At 45.7% G+C, this 20,000-nt stretch overlaps 1 protein-coding gene across 1 annotated transcript in view; it reads right to left on the bottom strand.

Annotated features, from left to right (window-relative positions):
• LOC112236030 (signal-induced proliferation-associated 1-like protein 1) overlaps nt 1-20,000 on the bottom strand; it is a 230,058-nt gene that overhangs the window by 70,092 nt on the left and 139,966 nt on the right. Inside the window, 2 exon segments of the mRNA XM_042322686.1 lie at nt 9,333-9,490; nt 15,860-15,963. Coding sequence (XP_042178620.1) covers nt 9,333-9,490; nt 15,860-15,963 — 262 coding nt within the window.

Here is a 20,000-nt window from a genome sequence, read left to right on the forward strand (position 1 = left end):
AGACAGACAGCCAGACAGACACAGACAGACAGACAGCCAGCCAGCCAGACCAGCCACACAGACAGACAGTCAGCCACACACAGACAGACAGTCAGCCACACACAGACAGACAGTCAGCCACACAGACAGCCAGCCACACACAGCCAGCCACACAGAGCCAGACAGTCAGCCACACACACAGACAGACAGCCAGCCACACAGACAGCCAGCCACACAGACAGACAGCCACCACACAGGCAGCCAGCCACACAGGCAGACCAGCCAGGCAGCCAGGCAGCCAGCCATACAGACAGCCAGCCACACAGACAGCCACACAGGCAGCCAGCCACAGACAGCCAGCCACACAGACAGCCAGCCACACAGACAGACAGCCACACAGACAGACAGCCACACAGACAGACAGCCACACAGACAGCCTAACCAGAAGCAGCAACACTCACCAACAGTACTGTTACTCCAACCTGTTGAGCAGCTCAGGGCTTCAGGCCTCGAAACAACTCAGAGACTTTAATACTGGATTTAAACACGATTGGCTGTCAATCATAAAGAAACAACCTATCATCAAACCTCCATTTTCCTCCAAAAGTGTATGAATATCTACGTTAGATCCAGACGGCAAACGAAGAGCAATGAGAGGACAACACAGAGAGAGAAGAGAGAGAGAAGAGAGAGAGCCCAAACAAAACAAAATGGAGGGGTAGGAATTTAGTCACATGAGTGATTTTGGTGGGAGAGAGGAGGGGGGGCAGGGGGTACCCATTGTGTGCCGGGGTGAGGGGATAGATGGAGGTAGAGAGGGAGGTAGAGAGAGGGAGGTCGAGGGGGTAGAGAGGGAGGTAGAGAGAGGGAGGTCGAGGGAGGTCGAGGTAGAGAGGGTAGAGGGAGGTAGAGGGAGGGGGAGGTAGAGAGGGAGGTAGAGAGGGTAGAGAGGGAGGTCGAGGTAGAGGAGGTAGAGGTAGAGGAGGTAGAGGGAGGTAGAGGAGGTAGAGGTAGAGAGGGAGGTAGAGAGGGAGGTAGAGGTAGAGAGGGAGGTAGAGGAGGTAGAGGTAGAGAGGGAGGTAGAGGTAGGGAGGGAGGTAGAGGTAGAGAGGGAGGTAGAGAGGGAGGTAGAGGGACATAGAGGGGGAGGTAGAGGTAGAGGAGGTAGAGGTAGACTAAGCCTGTGTCAGGCCGCCCTCCAAACAATGGGCCAAGCTGATACAGTCTTACACCTGGTTGGAGAGCAGTGTGTGTGTGTTTTTTATGTGTGTGTGTGTGTGTGTGTGTGTGTGTGTGTGTGTGTGTGTGTGTGTGTCAAGCCATTGTATCTTCCCTATGCTACACCACAGCTTTGTGTACAGCAGGCAGGAACCCAACAGAGAACCAGGAACTCTCACAATAAACCATATTAACACAGCCCTTAACGAGATAGAGAGAAGAGGGAGAGAGAGAAGAGGGAGAGAGAAGAGAGAGAGAAAGATGAGAATGATGAGAGAGAGAGAGAGAGAGAGAAAGATGAGAATGATGAGAGAGAGAAGAGGTAGAGAGAGAGAAGAGAGAGAGAGAAGAGAGAGAAGAGAGAGAGAGAGAGAGAGAGAGAGAGAGAGAAGAGAGAGAAGAGGGAGAGAGAGAAGAGGGAGAGCTTAGGCAATGTTAACATGTTTCCCTGCCAATGAAGACATTGAATTGAAATAGTGAAAAGAGGGAAAGAGAAAAAAAACAAAAAAACAGAGAAAGTGAAAAATTCTCATCAAGTCTCCCTCCTTCTTTCTTTAACTTCTCTCACCGACTCCACTCTGTGTGTGTCTTGATCACAGAAACGGAAGAACCTGCAGTTTACCAGTTTTAAATGGTCCTGAATGCCATTTGTTCTCGGTGCTGGAATGGGAGGAGGAGTAGAGGGTGCTGCACTAGGGGGACTCTATCAGAGACCGGTGTTGTGTACCAGGCTAGGGGGAATCTATCACAGAGACTGGTGTTGTGTACCAGGCTAGGGGGAATCTATCACAGAGAGGGGTGTTGTGTACCAGGCTAGGGGGAATCTATCACAGAGACTGGTGTTGTGTACCAGGCTAGGGGAATCTATCACAGAGACTGGTGTTGTGTACCAGGCTAGGGGGAATCTATCACAGAGAGGGGTGTTGTGTACCAGGCTAGGGGGAATCTATCACAGAGACTGGTGTTGTGTACCAGGCTAGGGGGAATCTATCACAGAGAGGGGTGTTGTGTACCAGGCTAGGGGGAATCTATCACAGAGAGGGGTGTTGTGTACCAGGCTAGGGGAATCTATCACAGAGACTGGTGTTGTGTACCAGGCTAGGGGGAATCTATCACAGAGACTGGTGTTGTGTACCAGGCTAGGGGAATCTATCACAGAGACCGGTGTTGTGTACCAGGCTAGGGGGAATCTATCACAGAGACTGGTGTTGTGTACCAGGCTAGGGGAATCTATCACAGAGACTGGTGTTGTGTACCAGGCTAGGGGAATCTATCACAGAGACTGGTGTTGTGTACCAGGCTAGGGGAATCTGTATACAGAGAGGGGTGTTGTGTACCAGGCTAGGGGAATCTATCACAGAGACTGGTGTTGTGTACCAGGCTAGGGGGAATCTATCACAGAGACTGGTGTTGTGTACCAGGCTAGGGGGAATCTATCACAGAGACTGGTGTTGTGTACCAGGCTAGGGGAATCTATCACAGAGACTGGTGTTGTGTACCAGGCTAGGGGAATCTGTATACAGAGAGGGGTGTTGTATACCAGGCTAGGGGAATCTATCACAGAGACTGGTGTTGTGTACCAGGCTAGGGGAATCTATCACAGAGACTGGTGTTGTGTACCAGGCTAGGGGAATCTATCACAGGGGGACTGGTGTTGTGTACCAGGCTAGGGGAATCTATCACAGAGACTGGTGTTGTGTACCAGGCTAGGGGAATCTATCACAGAGAGGGGTGTTGTGTACCAGGTTAGGGGAATCTATCACAGAGAGGGGTGTTGTGTACCAGGCTAGGGGAATCTATCACAGAGAGGGGTGTTGTGTACCAGGCTAGGGGAATCTATCACAGAGACTGGTGTTGTGTACCAGGCTAGGGGAATCTATCACAGAGACTGGTGTTGTGTACCAGGCTAGGGGAATCTATCACAGAGAGGGGTGTTGTGTACCAGGCTAGGGGAATCTATCACAGAGAGGGGTGTTGTGTACCAGGCTAGGGGAATCTATCACAGAGACTGGTGTTGTGTACCAGGCTAGGGGAATCTATCACAGAGAGGGGTGTTGTGTACCAGGCTAGGGGAATCTATCACAGAGACTGGTGTTGTGTACCAGGCTAGGGGGAATCTATCACAGAGAGGGGTGTTGTGTACCAGGCTAGGGGGAATCTATCACAGAGAGGGGTGTTGTGTACCAGGCTAGGGGGAATCTGTATACAGTTTATTCTGAAAGTTCTCAAACCCCTCGACTTTTCCCACATTTTGTTACGATACAGGATTTTAAAAAAAAAATATATATATATATACACTTCGATCTCCACACAATACCCCATAACGTCAAAGTGAAAAGAGGTTTTTAGACATTTTTGCAAATGTACTAAAATTTTTAAACTGAAATAGCTTATTTACATAAGTATTCAGACCCTTTGCTACAAAACTCGAAATTGAGCTCAGCTGCATCCTGTTTCCATTGATCATCTTTGAGATGTTTCAACAACTTGATTGGAGTCCACCTGTGGTAAATTCAATTGATTGGACATGATTTGGAAAAGTACACACCTGTCTATATAAAGGTCCCACAGTTCACAGTGCATGTCTGTTTAAAAAAAAAAAAAAAAAAGGTTTTTGCTTTGTCATTATGGGGTATTGAGTGTAGATAGAGGACTAAAATAAAATACAATTGAATCCATTTTAGAATAAGGTTGTAACGTAACAAAATGTGGAAAAAGTCAAGGGGTCTGAATCATATCCAAATGCACTGTATCTATACAGGTGTGTGCCTTCCCAAATCCTGTCCAATCAATTGAATTTACCACAGGTAGACTCCAATCAAGTTGTAGAAACATCTCAAGTCTGAATTCTTATGTAAATAAGGTATTTCAGTGTTTAATTTTTGATACATTGAATACATTTTCAGGATGGTAGCGGGGTGAACAGGCAGTGGCTCGTGGTTGATGTCCTTGACGATCTTTTTGGCCTTCCTGTGACATCGGGTGCTGTCGGTGTCATGGAGGGCATGTAGGTCACCCCCGGTGATGCGTTGTGCCGACCTCACTACCCTCTGGAGAGCCTTACGGTTGTGGGCAGAGCAGTTGCCGTACCAGGCGGTGATACAGCCCGCCAGGATGCTCTCGATTGTGCATCTGTAAAAGTTTGTGAGGGTTTAAGGTGACAAGCCGAATTTCTTCAGCCTCCAGAGGTTCTTCACCACGTTGTCTGTGTGGGTGGACCATTTCAGTTTGTCAGTGATGTGTACGCCAAGGAACTTAAAACTTTCCATTTTCTTCAATGTTGTCCCTTCGATGTGGATAGGGGAGTGCTCCCTCTGCTGTTTCCTGAAATCCACAATCATCTCCTTTGTTTTGTTGACGTTGAGTGAGAGGTTGTTTTCCTGAAACCCCACTCAGTGTCCTCACCTCCTCCCTGTAGGCTGTCTCGTTGTTGTTGTTAATCAAGCCCACTACTGTTGTGTCGTCTGCACACTTGATGATTGAGTTGAAGGCGTGCTTGGCCACGCAGTCGTGGGTGAACAGGGAGTACAGGAGGGGGCTGAGCACGCACCCTTGTGGGGACCCATTGTTGAGGGTCAGCGAAGTGGAGATGTTGTTTCCTACCTTCATCACCTGGGGGCGGCCCGTTAGAAAGTCCAGGACCCAATTGCACAGGGCGGGGTTGAGACCCAGGGCCTCCAGCTTAATGACGAGCGTACAGAGCTTGTAGGGTACTATGGTGTTGAATGCTGAGCTGTAGTCAATGAACAGCATTAGGTATTCCTTTTGTCCAAATGAGATAGGGCTGTGATGGCGATTGCATCGGGGCGGTATGCAAACTGAAGTGGGTCTAAGGTGTTGGTGATTCTTGACTGGTCTCTTTTTTTGTTGTTGTTTATTTTGTACCACTTTTTTTCTCCCCAATTTCGTGGTGTCCAATTGTTAGTAGCTACTATCTTATCGCTACAACTCCCGTACGGGCTCGGGAGAGACGAATGTTGAAAGTCCTACGTCATGTGGGGACAACAAACCGGGAGCGATTGTACATGTCCGTAAACACACCAGCCAGCAGCACACAGGTGTTTAGCTTCTCTGGAAGCGTGACGTCGGTGTTCAAGACGTTGCTGTTTTTCTTTTTGTAGTCCGTGATTTTCTGTCACATACGTCTTGTGTCTCAGCTACTGAATTAAGAATCCACCTTGTCCCTGTACCAGCAGTAAAATGCACATGACAGCCTGCTTGGAGTTTGCCAAAAAAAGCACCTAAAAGGACCCTCAGACCATGAAAAACAAGATTCTCTGGTCTGATAAAACCAAGATTGAACTCTTTGTTCTGAATGCCAAGTGTCATGTCTGGAGGAAACCTGGCGCGGTGAAGCATGGTGGTGGCATCCCTACAGTGAAGCATGGTGGTAGTGGCAGCATCATGCTGTGGGGATGTTTTTCAGCGGCAGGGACTGGGAGACTAGTCAGGATCGAGGGAAAGATGAATGGAGCAAAGTACAAAGAGATCCTTGATGAAAAACTACACCAGAGCACTCAGGACCTCAGCCTGGGGCGAAGGTTTACCTTCCAACAGGACAACGAATCTAAACACACAGCCAAGACAACGCAGGAGTGGCTCTGAGACAAGTCTCTGAATGTCCTTGCGTTGCCCTGCCAGAACCCGGACTTGAACCCAATCGAACATCTCTGGAGAGACCTGAAAATAGCTGTGCAGCAACACTCCCCATCCAACCTGACAGAGCTTGAGAGGATCTGCAGAGAAGAATGGGAGAAACTCCCCAAATACAGGTGTGCCAAGTTTGTAGCGTCATACCCAGGAAGACAAGGCTGTAATCGCTGCCAAAAGGTGCTTCCACAAAGTACTGAGTGAAGGGCCTGAATACTTTGTAAAAAAATATCATGTCTAAAAACCTGTTTTTTCTTTATCATTGTGGGGTATTGTGTGTAGATTGATGAACAAACAAAAAATATTTAATCAATTTTAGAACAAGGCTGTGACGTAACAAAATGTGGAAAAAGTCAAGGGGTCTGAATACTTTCGAATGTATACCAGGGTATAAGTTACTATCTGACTGTATCTACTTTTTACGTTGAGATAAAGCAGATCGTGTTCTTCATTTCACATTTTATGAAGCTTAACACAGTTCGCTAGAACTGTTGCACCAGTCACGTGTTGGTTTGTAAATAGCACACCAGGAGAAAAAGGTAGCAGGTGAGTCCAGCTGTGTATTAACAAGGGTCACGTTTTATATTGAAATTCAACAGTGTTTTTTTTTCTTCAATAGAGAGAGAGATCAGAGATATGCAACTATAGTTTCCTTTCACAGAATATACATTAGTGCAACACATTCGTCAGAAAACAGCTTCGTTTTCATCCAATGACAATAGACGTGCAATGCTATCTTGCAGGCAGTCAAAGAGCTTACAATTTTTGCAAAATAATTCGAGAGCCATTATGCATGTATTCCCATAACATTTCTAATGTTCATCATGGAAAAGTATGTAGCCAGCTACATTTCCTAACACTTTAGGAACACTTATATTTTATTGGAGGAAAGTAGGCTGGCTACCTGGAGGAAAGTAGGCTGGCTACATGGAGGAAAGTAGGCTGGCTACCTGGAGGAAAGTAGGCTGGCTACCTGGAGGAAAGTAGGCTGGCTACCTGGAGGAAAGTAGGCTGGCTACCTGGAGGAAAGTAGGCTGGCTACCTGGAGGAAAGTAGGCTGGCTACCTGGAGGAAAGTAGGCTGGCTACATGGAGGAAAGTAGGCTGGCTACATGGAGGAAAGTAGGCTGGCTACCTGGAGGAAAGTAGGCTGGCTACCTGGAGGAAAGTAGGCTGGCTACCTGGAGGAAAGTAGGCTGGCTACCTGGAGGAAAGTAGGCTGGCTACCTGGAGGAAAGTAGGCTGGCTACCTGGAGGAAAGTAGGCTGGCTACCTGGAGGAAAGTAGGCTGGCTACATGGAGGAAAGTAGGCTGGCTACATGGAGGAAAGTAGGCTGGCTACCTGGAGGAAAGTAGGCTGGCTACCTGGAGGAAAGTAGGCTGGCTACATGGAGAAAAGTAGCTGAAGAAAGAAGCTACACATCAGTCAGAGCGCTGTCTGCTGATCCAACGCCATCGATTCTCATCCCAGTTGAAGCACAAAATGTGTCTGATGCCGAGCAGGAAGTTACAATAAGATGCGTTTTAGATCTGTGTTTACAAAAACGCAGCAAGAGATTTTACACGTTTTAACTTTTTTTCCCCCTGTAAAATGAAGAATTTTGCGTTAACTCGACCCTTAAGTTTAACTTGGTAGGTATCGAAGTTACTGAATTAATAAGGTGACGAGGCATCACCTGTTTCTGCCGTGTTTGAGAAGTCAAAGCCCTTTGGATGGGTTAACTGTACTGCTGCCACTGCCATCCTTTCATTAAGCTTTTTTCTCCTCTCTGTTCTCGGCCCTCTGCTCCCCACCCTCCCATCTTCTCCGAGCAGAGGAGGAAGGCCTGTTTCCCAAGCAACTCCAGACTCCACATAAACACTGCGTGGAGACATTCTGCTCCAGAGCCAGTACTGTTCTTCCTTCAGACAAGAATGCGTCAAAACTGTGTTCATTTGCACAATGTCTCTCGTTCACATTCGGTTGTAAAATGTCCAAACGCACCAAAAAAGGACATTCGGTAGCTCCTACCTATATATGTAGAACATTATGAGCTGGATTTCCTGTCTTTGCGTTTCGTTTATTTTAGTTTGCGCTCATTATCATATTGAGCTAGCAGCTTCCATGAAAATTCACTATTACTTGTGCGAATTTTGTTAACATTCTGGTAACCGATTGTATTTAAAAAAAAAAAAAATTACATTTTTTAAATGGTGCGCCCCTTTGTATACTAAACCGGTAATACAATAAATCCCGGGATGAGAGGACAGTATGACGATATGAAAATCTGAAAACCGCCCAACCATATTATGTACATAAAATTAATGCAATGTGTATTATTGTGACATACACCGGACAGGGTCAGTCATAGTAGTATGATAGGTGTTGTTTTACAGGGTCAGTCATAGTAGTATGATAGGTGTTGTTTTACAGGGTCAGTCATAGTAGTATGATAAGTGTTGATTTACAGGGTCAGTCAGTAGTATGATAGGTGTTGTTTTACAGGGTCAGTCATAGTAGTGTGATAGGCGTTGTTTTACAGGGTCAGTCATAGTAGTGTGATAGGCGTTGTTTTACAGGGTCAGTCATAGTAGTGTGATAGGTGTTGTTTTACAGGGTCAGTCATAGTAGTATGATAGGTGTTGTTTTACAGGGTCAGTCATAGTAGTATGATAAGTGTTGATTTACAGGGTCAGTCATAGTAGTGTGATAGGTGTTGTTTTACAGGGTCAGTCAGTAGTATGATAGGTGTTGTTTTACAGGGTCAGTCAGTAGTATGATAGGTGTTGTTTTACAGGGTCAGTCATAGTAGTGTGATAGGTGTTGTTTTACAGGGTCAGTCATAGTGGTATGATAGGTGTTGTTTTACAGGGTCAGTCATAGTAGTATGATAGGTGTTGTTTTACAGGGTCAGTCAGTAGTATGATAGGTGTTGTTTTACAGGGTCAGTCATAGTAGTATGATAGGTGTTGTTTTACAGGGTCAGTCATAGTAGTATGATGGGTGCAGTGAAATGCCTTTCTTGCCAGCTCTTAACCCCAACAATGCAGTGATCAATATCAATGTAGCACTAGAAATAACAGAAGGTAAAACAGAAACACAGGGAAATAGAAATAAGTGTGTCTCTGCTCAGGGTCTCCGTGTGTCTCTGCTCAGGGTCTCCGTGTGTCTCTGCTCAGGGTCTCCGTGTGTCTCTGCTCAGGGTCTCCGTGTGTCTCTGCTCAGGGTCTCCGTGTGTCTCTGCTCAGGGTCTCCGTGTGTCTCTGCTCAGGGTCTCCGTGTGTCTCTGCTCAGGGTCTCCGTGTGTCTCTGCTCAGGGTCTCCGTGTGTCTCTGCTCAGGGTCTCCGTGTGTCTCTGCTCAGGGTCTCCGTGTGTCTCTGCTCAGGGTCTCCGTGTGTCTCTGCTCAGGGTCTCCGTGTGTCTCTGCTCAGGGTCTCTGTGTGTCATGCGTGTGTTATGCATGTGTTGTGCGTGTGCCGTGCGTGCATTAGACATTCCCACTCACCTATAGGAGGTGTTGTCAGAGCAGGGTTGGTGTGCTCTCACCACTACAAACACGTGTTGGAAGTGTGACCGTATGTTCTTGGGGGTGAAGGGTTGAGCCCCAGGCTCCTGGAATACGATGGTCACTATGTCATTTCCTATGTGCCGCTTCCTCAGGAGCTGTGAGGAGACAGCAAAGGAAAACTCTCAAGGTAAACACATGGACAACAAGATGGTCACATTTTCAATCATCTATTTAGGGATGTGACAATCTCTCTTATTTTATTCTGCAATTAAATGGTCAGAAAAATGCATAAAATTCCATGTGAATTCACAATGTAGCTGCTGCCAGCAACGGTTTGGGTCTTACGGTGCGACCCGGTCACATGGTTAAGCATTGTACTACCATTACTGTACTACCATTACTGTACCTGTACTACCATTACTGTACCTGTACTACCATTACTGTATCTGGTCTACCATTACAGTACCCGTACTACCATTACTGTACTACCATTACTATACCTATACTACCATTACTGTACTACCATTACTATACCTATACTACCATTACTGTATCTGGTCTACCATTACAGTACCTGTACTACCATTACTGTACCTGTACTACCATTACTGTATCTGGTCTACCATTACAGTACCTGTACTACCATTACTGTACCTGTACTACCATTACTGTATCTGTACTACCATTACTGTACCTGTACTACCATTACTGTACCTGTACTACCATTACTGTACCCGTACTGCCATTACTGTACCTATACTACCATTACTTTACTACCATACTACCATTACTGTACCTGTACTACCATTACTATACCTGTACTACCATTAGTGTACTACCATTACTGTACCTGTACTACCATTACTGTACTGCCATTACTGTATCTATACTACCATTACTGTACTACCATTACTGTATCTATACTACCATTACTGTACCCATACTACCATTACTGTACCCTGTACTACCATTACTATACTACCATTACTGTACTACCATTACTGTACCTGTACTACCATTACTGTACTGCCATTACTGTATCTATACTACCATTACTGTACTACCATTACTGTATCTATACTACTACCATTACTGTACCCATACTACCATTACTGTACCCGTACTACCATTACTATACTACCATTACTGTACTACCATTACTGTACCTGTACTACCATTACTGTACTACCATTACTGTACCAGTACTACCATTACTGTACTACCATTACTGTACCAGTACTACCATTACTGTACTACCATTACTGTACCTGTACTACCATTACTGTACCTGTACTACCATTACTGTACCTGTACTACCATTACTGTACCTATACTTCCATTACTGTACTACCATTACTGTACTACCATTACTGTACCTGTACTACCATTACTGTACTACCATTACTGTACTACCATTACTGTACCTGTACTACCATTACTGTACCTGTACTACCATTACTGTACCTGTACTACCATTACTGTACCTGTACTACCATTACTGTATATACCGTGTACTACCATTACTGTACTACCATTACTGTACTACCATTACTGTACCCATACTACCATTACTGTACTGTACTACCATTACTGTACTACCATTACTGTACTACCATTACTATACCTATACTACCATTACTGTACCTGTACTACCATTACTGTACCTATACTACCATTACTGTACTACCATTACTGTACCTGTACTACCATTACTGTATCTATACTACCATTACTGTACTACCATTACTGTACCTGTACTGCCATTACTGTACTGCCATTACTGTACCTGTACTACCATTACTGTACCTGTACTACCATTACTGTACTACCATTACTGTACTACCATTACTGTACCTGTACTACCATTACTGTACCCGTACTACCATTACTGTACCTGTACTACCATTACTGTACCCGTACTACCATTACTGTACCCGTACTACCATTACTGTACATGTACTACCATTACTGTACTACCATTACTATACCTATACTACCATTACTGTACCTGTGCTACCATTACTGTACCTGTACTACCATTACTGTACCCGTACTACCATTACTGTACCTGTACTACCATTACTGTACCCGTACTACCATTACTGTACCCGTACTACCATTACTGTACATGTACTACCATTACTGTACTACCATTACTATACCTATACTACCATTACTGTACCTGTGCTACCATTACTGTACCTGTACTACCATTACTGTGCTACCATTACTGTACCTGTACTATCATTACTGTACCTGTACTACCATTACTGTACATGTGCTACCATTTCTGTACCTGTACTACCATTACTGTACCTGTACTACCATTACTGTACCTGTACTACCATTACTGTACTGCCATTACTGTACTACCATTACTGTACTACCATTACTGTACCTGTACTACCATTACTGTACCTGTACTACCATTACTGTACTACCATTACTGTACCTGTACTGCCATTACTGTACTACCATTACTGTACCTGTACTACCATTACTGTACCTGTACTACCATTACTGTACCTGTACTACCATTACTGTACTACCATTACTGTACCTGTACTACCATTACTGTACCTGTACTGCCATTACTGATCCTCAATTCCACTTCCACATTTCCTTTTCATTTAACTTCTCAAAGTGTTGCCATACAAGACTTCGCTGCTGTCTCTTGCCATTTTCCATCTGTTAACGACGATGACGTAGCGGTGGAGAGTCCACAATAATGGACTCGTTGCGCGTCGACTTCCATTTCTTAGTGTCAAGATTAAATTTGTCTAGGAATCGACTCCTAAGAGTCTGTATTTTTGGGAACGGAGGAGACTGATTAGTTCCAAGAACACAAAACACTCGCTACTTTCATAACTGGACGGCAATAGATGGAGAGGGGAGGGGCACAGTATAGTAGGGCTGTCCCCAAAAACAACTAAAATCTTTGTCGACCGAAAATCATCTGTCAAGTGATTGGCCAACATTTTTAAACGTGTATTTTTCCATATATGTTTTAATAAAATCAACAATATGCATTGAGCTTGTCTGATGCTTAAAAGCTTACTGTTGGATGAAATAAGACTAAATGACTTAAGAGGGAGGCAGAGATCTAGATAAGCAGAAAAAAAGAAAGAAAAAAACAACCTGAGCCCCAACCGTTCTCCTCCGGCTTCTACTGGCTGTCACAGATCCTGCCATTACCCTCCTGAAGTTGCCGATAATAGGCTACACGAGGAGTCAGCAACCTTATGTGGAATGCCAATTTATCTTAACATTTCTACCGATCTGCGTGCCAGTTATGTTTTTTATATGCACAACTGTGTCTCGTAATTTCATGGCTTGTCATGTCTCGCAACTTCAGTAAAGCAGGACCTCTCATCAATGAATAGGTGCGGCAGGGTAGCCTAGTGGTTAGAGCGTCTGCCCCTGAACAGGAAGTTAACCCACTGTTCCTAGGCCGTCATTGAAAATAAGAATTTGTTCTTAACTGACTTGCTGACTTAAATAAAAAGGTAAAATAAAAAATAATTTAAAAAATTTTAAAAATAGGCCGTGATATTGAGATCACTTCGCTCTGACACGGTCACACATAATTATCTGCTCATGTCCATGGGTTCGCTTCACGCTGTTCACAGGCCGGAAGTGAGGGCACCAAAAGCAGAGAAGTATATAGTATAAATCGTAATAGCAGAGCAATGTTTTTGAAACAGTTGAAATGTATAGGAGGTATCCTTCCTAATGTGTTTTTATCTGAAATTGCAGTTAAAGGCTGAAAATGATCACTGAAAATGGAAAAAAATATCCATGCGCCACTTCCAGGAATGTTAAAGGTGAACCGTATTAAATGAGGCCGAGGTTGCAGTACCTACAGCTTCCACAGGATGTCTAGAGTCTTCTCATTTGCTTCGGATTTGATTCTTGGTCGAACAGACCCAAGGGAACCGATTCCCTCCGGCCTCCAACAGGATGTATTGGTTGAGTTTTTTCCGGACATTTTTTCCAGACGACCACCTATAGAATTTACATCGCCTCCTGATGAATTTTATCGCTTATTAACGTGTACTAATACCTAAAGTTGCATTACAAAAGTATTTCGAAGTGTTTTGTGAAAGTTTATCGTCGACTTTTTAACTTTTAAAAAATGACGTTACATTATGAAACGCTATTTTTTTCCGTTTATCACACAGTCTTCATAGATCGATATCTAGGCTATATATGGACCGATTTAATCGAAAAAAAGACCCAATATTGATTATGGGACATCAAGGAGTGCCAACAAAGAAGATGGTCAAAGGTAATGAATGTTTTATATTTTATTGTGCGGTTTGTGTAGCGCCGACTATGCTAATTATTTTGTTTACATCCCCTGCGGGTCTTTTGGGGTGTTACATGCTATCAGATAATAGCTTCTCATGCTTTCGCCGAAAAGCATTTTAAAAATCTGACTTGTTGCCTGGATTCACAACGAGTGTAGCTTTAATTCAATACCCTGCATGTGTATTTTAATGAACGTTTGCGTTTTAACTAATACTATTAGCGTTTAGCGTAGCGCATTTGCATTTCCAGAGCTCTAGGTGGGACGCCTGCGTGCCAGGTAGGAGCAAGAGTTAACTTAGCCTACTAATTTGCCAACTTTAGCTAACGTTAGCTGTGTGAGGATGCAGAGTGCAGACATTTTGTTTAGCTTGCTACCTAGCTCTATATAATATGACTGACACTGTATGATAATATTACCTTTTTTGTATTCGTATGAGAGCGGTAAATGTTCATTTTCGCAATGCTGAATTTACTTGATGAAGCAAGCATTGTTCGCTTGATGTTATAGCATGTTAGCTAGCAGCTGTTCCACTTGGTTGCGTTAATTGTCTTGCTAAATTAATGAGTATATGGAAGAGAAAATAAACCATTTAAACGTCTGCATGTTTGTGAATTGTTGCATTAATTAAGAGTGTAATATGGTAGATACATGAAGTTGTTGCTTGCATATAAATTAATAATTTGCTACAGTGACATTTCTGGCACTTTTGAGCTGTGAAGCGCAAGAACATCACCCAAACCTTCTCTCAGCTTGTGTCATTCCCGTTGCTAATGTGAATTGAGAAGTTTATTTACATATTATGTAAATATACATTTTGTGCTGATAGCCTCTCATTCAATGCTCGTCAATGGAAATTGACCCAATAGGCGGTTTATTTTCTGCTATCTTTAAATTACACAACCTTCCTCAGATCTTCATAGCCTATCACACAACCTTCCCCAGATCTTCATAGCCTATCACACAACCTTCCCCAGATCTTCATAGCCTATCACACAACCTTCCCCAGATCTTCATAGCCTATCACACAACCTTCCCCAGATCTTCATAGCCTATCACACAACCTTCCCCAGATCTTCATAGCCTATCACACAACCTTCCCCAGATCTTCATAGCCTATCACACAACCTTCCCCAGATCTTCATAGCCTATCACACAACCTTCCCCAGATCTTCATAGCCTATCACACAACCTTCCCCAGATCTTCATAGCCTATCACACAACCTTCCCCAGATCTTCATAGCCTATCACACAACCTTCCCCAGATCTTCATAGCCTATCACACAACCTTCCCCAGATCTTCATAGCCTATCACACAACCTTCCCCAGATCTTCATAGCCTATCACACAACCTTCCCCAGATCTTCATAGCCTATCACACAACCTTCCCCAGATCTTCATAGCCTATCACACAACCTTCCCCAGATCTTCATAGCCTATCACACAACCTTCCCCAGATCTTCATAGCCTATCACACAACCTTCCCCAGATCTTCATAGCCTATCACACAACCTTCCCCAGATCTTCATAGCCTATCACACAACCTTCCCCAGATCTTCATAGCCTATCACACAACCTTCCCCAGATCTTCATAGCCTATCACACAACCTTCCCCAGATCTTCATAGCCTATCACACAACCTTCCCCAGATCTTCATAGCCTATCACACAACCTTCCCCAGATCTTCATAGCCTATCACACAACCTTCCCCAGATCTTCACAGCCTATCGTCTAGTTAGGAAAATTATATGTTTTGTGATAACTGCACTGTGATTAAAATTTTGTGGGGGGAAAAAAATATGGTTTTCAATTTGTTTGTTTTCCCTAACATTTAAAGGAAAATCCCAACCAAAAATGATCTTTTGGTATTTGTTTCATTAGACCATTGGTGATATTGTCCCAAAATGCTTTGCATGTCAGCAATCAAGTTTACAAGATATATAATTTCCAAATACAGCCGGTATGATGCATTTTCCATCCTATGATGCAAAATGCATCAAACAGGCTGTATTTCTGTAATTATATTTATTTCTAAGACATTTTAAAGGATGATAAGATTATTTTTTTTAAGTCAGTAGCATTATTTTAAAGGACTTGATCATTGAGTTTTCTACCTCTCCAGATAATTTATTTAATGAACAATTTTGTTTAGTTTGTTCTAATAGTCTTCGGCCTGTATAAAATCTCAACGTTGGTCAATAATAACTATCCATACCTGTTGTTTGTTGTTGGGTGTGTAGGGCAGCATGGTGGAGACATGAAACATCACCTCATAGTCCTTATAGGTGGTGTACAGGGAGTGGGTCCCTGTGGAGTCAGCTGGAGGAGAGACAGACAGTAGAGTTAGACAGACAGGTTCATAGTCCTTATAGGTGGTGTACAGGGAGTGGGTCCCTGTGGAGTCAGCTGGAGGAGACAGACAGACAGACAGGTTCATAGTCCTTATAGGTGGTGTACAGGGAGTGGGACCCTGTGGAGTCAGCTAGGGGAGAGACAGACAGCTAGACAGACAGACAGGTTCATAGTCCTTATAGGTGGTGTACAGGGAGTGGGTCCCTGTGGAGTCAGCTGGAGAGAGAGACAGACAGGTTCATAGTCCTTATAGGTGGTGTACAGGGAGTGGGTCCCTGTGGAGTCAGCTGGAGGAGAGACAGACAGTAGAGTTAGACAGACAGGTTCATAGTCCTTATAGGTGGTGTACAGGGAGTGGGACCCTGTGGAGTCAGCTGGAGGAGAGACAGACAGGTTCATAGTCCTTATAGGTGGTGTACAGGGAGTGGGACCCTGTTGAGTCAGCTGGAGGAGAGACAGACAGGTTCATAGTCCTTATAGGTGGTGTACAGGGAGTGGGACCCTGTTGAGTCAGCTGGAGGAGAGACAGACAGGTTCATAGTCCTTATAGGTGGTGTACAGGGAGTGGGTCCCTGTGGAGTCAGCTGGAGGAGAGACAGACAGGTTCATAGTCCTTATAGGTGGTGTACAGGGAGTGGTTCCCTGTGGAGTCAGCTGGAGGAGAGACAGACAGACAGGTTCATAGTCCTTATAGGTGGTGTACAGGGAGTGGGTCCCTGTGGAGTCAGCTGGAGGAGAGACAGACAGGTTCATAGTCCTTATAGGTGGTGTACAGGGAGTGGGACCCTGTTGAGTCAGCTGGAGGAGAGACAGACAGGTTCATAGTCCTTATAGGTGGTGTACAGGGAGTGGGACCCTGTGGAGTCAGCTGGAGGAGAGACAGACAGGTTCATAGTCCTTATAGGTGGTGTACAGGGAGTGGGTCCCTGTGGAGTCAGCTGGAGGAGAGACAGACAGAGTTAGACAGACAGGTTCATAGTCCTTATAGGTGGTGTACAGGGAGTGGGTCCCTGTGGAGTCAGCTGGAGGAGAGACAGACAGGTTCATAGTCCTTATAGGTGGTGTACAGGGAGTGGGACCCTGTTAAGTCAGCTGGAGGAGAGACAGACAGGTTCATAGTCCTTATTAGGTGGTGTACAGGGAGTGGGACCCTGTGGAGTCAGCTGGAGGAGAGACAGACAGGTTCATAGTCCTTATAGGTGGTGTACAGGGAGTGGGACCCTGTGGAGTCAGCTGGAGGAGAGACAGACAGTAGAGTTAGACAGACAGGTTCATAGTCCTTATAGGTGGTGTACAGGGAGTGGGACCCTGTGGAGTCAGCTGGAGGAGAGACAGACAGGTTCATAGTCCTTATAGGTGGTGTACAGGGAGTGGGTCCCTGTGGAGTCAGCTGGAGGAGAGACAGACAGGTTCATAGTCCTTATAGGTGGTGTACAGGGAGTGGGTCCCTGTGGAGTCAGCTGGAGGAGAGACAGACAGGTTCATAGTCCTTATAGGTGGTGTACAGGGAGTGGGTCCCTGTGGAGTCAGCTGGAGGAGAGACAGACAGTAGAGTTAGACAGACAGGTTCATAGTCCTTATAGGTGGTGTACAGGGAGTGGGACCCTGTGGAGTCAGCTGGAGGAGAGACAGACAGGTTCATAGTCCTTATTAGGTGGTGTACAGGGAGTGGGACCCTGTGGAGTCAGCTGGAGGAGAGACAGACAGGTTCATAGTCCTTATAGGTGGTGTACAGGGAGTGGGACCCTGTGGAGTCAGCTGGAGGAGAGACAGACAGGTTCATAGTCCTTATAGGTGGTGTACAGGGAGTGGGTCCCTGTGGAGTCAGCTGGAGGAGAGACAGACAGGTTCATAGTCCTTATAGGTGGTGTACAGGGAGTGGGTCCCTGTGGAGTCAGCTGGAGGAGATGACAGACAGGTTCATAGTCCTTATAGGTGGTGTACAGGGAGTGGGTCCCTGTGGAGTCAGCTAGGGGAGAGACAGACAGTAGAGTTAGACAGACAGGTTCATAGTCCTTATAGGTGGTGTACAGGGAGTGGGTCCCTGTGGAGTCAGCTGGAGGAGAGACAGACAGGTTCATAGTCCTTATAGGTGGTGTACAGGGAGTGGGTCCCTGTGGAGTCAGCTGGAGGAGAGACAGACAGTAGAGTTAGACAGACAGGTTCATAGTCCTTATAGGTGGTGTACAGGGAGTGGGTCCCTGTGGAGTCAGCTGGAGGAGAGACAGACAGGTTCATAGTCCTTATAGGTGGTGTACAGAGGGGATGGGTCCCTGTGGAGTCAGCTGGAGGAGAGACAGACAGGTTCATAGTCCTTATAGGTGGTGTACAGAGGGGATGGGTCCCTGTGGAGTCAGCTGGAGGAGAGACAGACAGGTTCATAGTCCTTATAGGTGGTGTACAGGGGGATGGGTCCCTGTGGAGTCAGCTGGAGGAGAGACAGACAGGTTCATAGTCCTTATAGGTGGTGTACAGAGGGGATGGGTCCCTGTGGAGTCAGCTGGAGGAGAGACAGACAGGTTCATAGTCCTTATAGGTGGTGTACAGGGAGTGGGTCCCTGTGGAGTCAGCTGGAGGAGAGACAGACAGGTTCATAGTCCTTATAGGTGGTGTACAGGGAGTGGGTCCCTGTGGAGTCAGCTGGAGGAGAGACAGACAGGTTCATAGTCCTTATAGGTGGTGTACAGGGGGATGGGTCCCTGTGGAGTCAGCTGGAGGAGAGACAGACAGGTTCATAGTCCTTATAGGTGGTGTACAGGGGGATGGGTCCCTGTGGAGTCAGCTGGAGGAGAGACAGACAGGTTCATAGTCCTTATAGGTGGTGTACAGGGGGGATGGGTCCCTGTGGAGTCAGCTGGAGGAGAGACAGACAGGTTCATAGTCCTTATAGGTGGTGTACAGGGAGTGGGTCCCTGTGGAGTCAGCTGGAGGAGAGACAGACAGTAGAGTTAGACAGACAGGTTCATAGTCCTTATAGGTGGTGTACAGGGAGTGGGTCCCTGTGGAGTCAGCTGGAGGAGAGACAGACAGTAGAGTTAGACAGACAGGTTCATAGTCCTTATAGGTGGTGTACAGGGAGTGGGTCCCTGTGGAGTCAGCTGGAGGAGAGACAGACAGTAGAGTTAGACAGACAGGTTCATAGTCCTTATAGGTGGTGTACAGGGAGTGGGTCCCTGTGGAGTCAGCTGGAGGAGAGACAGACAGTAGAGTTAGACAGACAGGTTCATAGTCCTTATAGGTGGTGTACAGAGGGGATGGGTCCCTGTGGAGTCAGCTGGAGGAGAGACAGACAGGTTCATAGTCCTTATAGGTGGTGTACAGGGGGATGGGTCCCTGTGGAGTCAGCTGGAGGAGAGACAGACAGGTTCATAGTCCTTATAGGTGGTGTACAGGGGGATGGGTCCCTGTGGAGTCAGCTGGAGGAGAGACAGACAGGTTCATAGTCCTTATAGGTGGTGTACAGGGGGATGGGTCCCTGTGGAGTCAGCTGTAGAGTTAGACAGACAGGTTCATAGTCCTTATAGGTGGTGTACAGGGGGATGGGTCCCTGTGGAGTCAGCTGGAGGAGAGACAGACAGGAGTTAGACAGACAGGTTCATAGTCCTTATAGGTGGTGTACAGGGGGATGGGTCCAAGAAGAAGTCAGCTGGAGGAGAGAGACAGTAGAGTTAGACAGACAGGTTCATAGTCCTTATAGGTGGTGTACAGGGGGGATGGGTCCAAGAAGAAGTCAGCTGGAGGAGAGACAGACAGTAGAGTTAGACAGACAGGTTCATAGTCCTTATAGGTGGTGTACAGGGGGATGGGTCCAAGAAGAAGTCAGCTGGAGGAGAGACAGACAGTAGAGTTAGACAGACAGGTTCATAGTCCTTATAGGTGGTGTACAGGGGGGATGGGTCCAAGAAGAAGTCAGCTGGAGGAGAGACAGACAGGTTCATAGTCCTTATAGGTGGTGTACAGGGAGGATGGGTCCAAGAAGAAGTCAGCTAGGGGAGAGAGACAGT

The sequence above is a fragment of the Oncorhynchus tshawytscha genome, linkage group LG05, assembly GCF_018296145.1.
Source record: "Oncorhynchus tshawytscha isolate Ot180627B linkage group LG05, Otsh_v2.0, whole genome shotgun sequence".
Taxonomy (NCBI): Eukaryota; Metazoa; Chordata; class Actinopteri; order Salmoniformes; family Salmonidae; genus Oncorhynchus; species Oncorhynchus tshawytscha.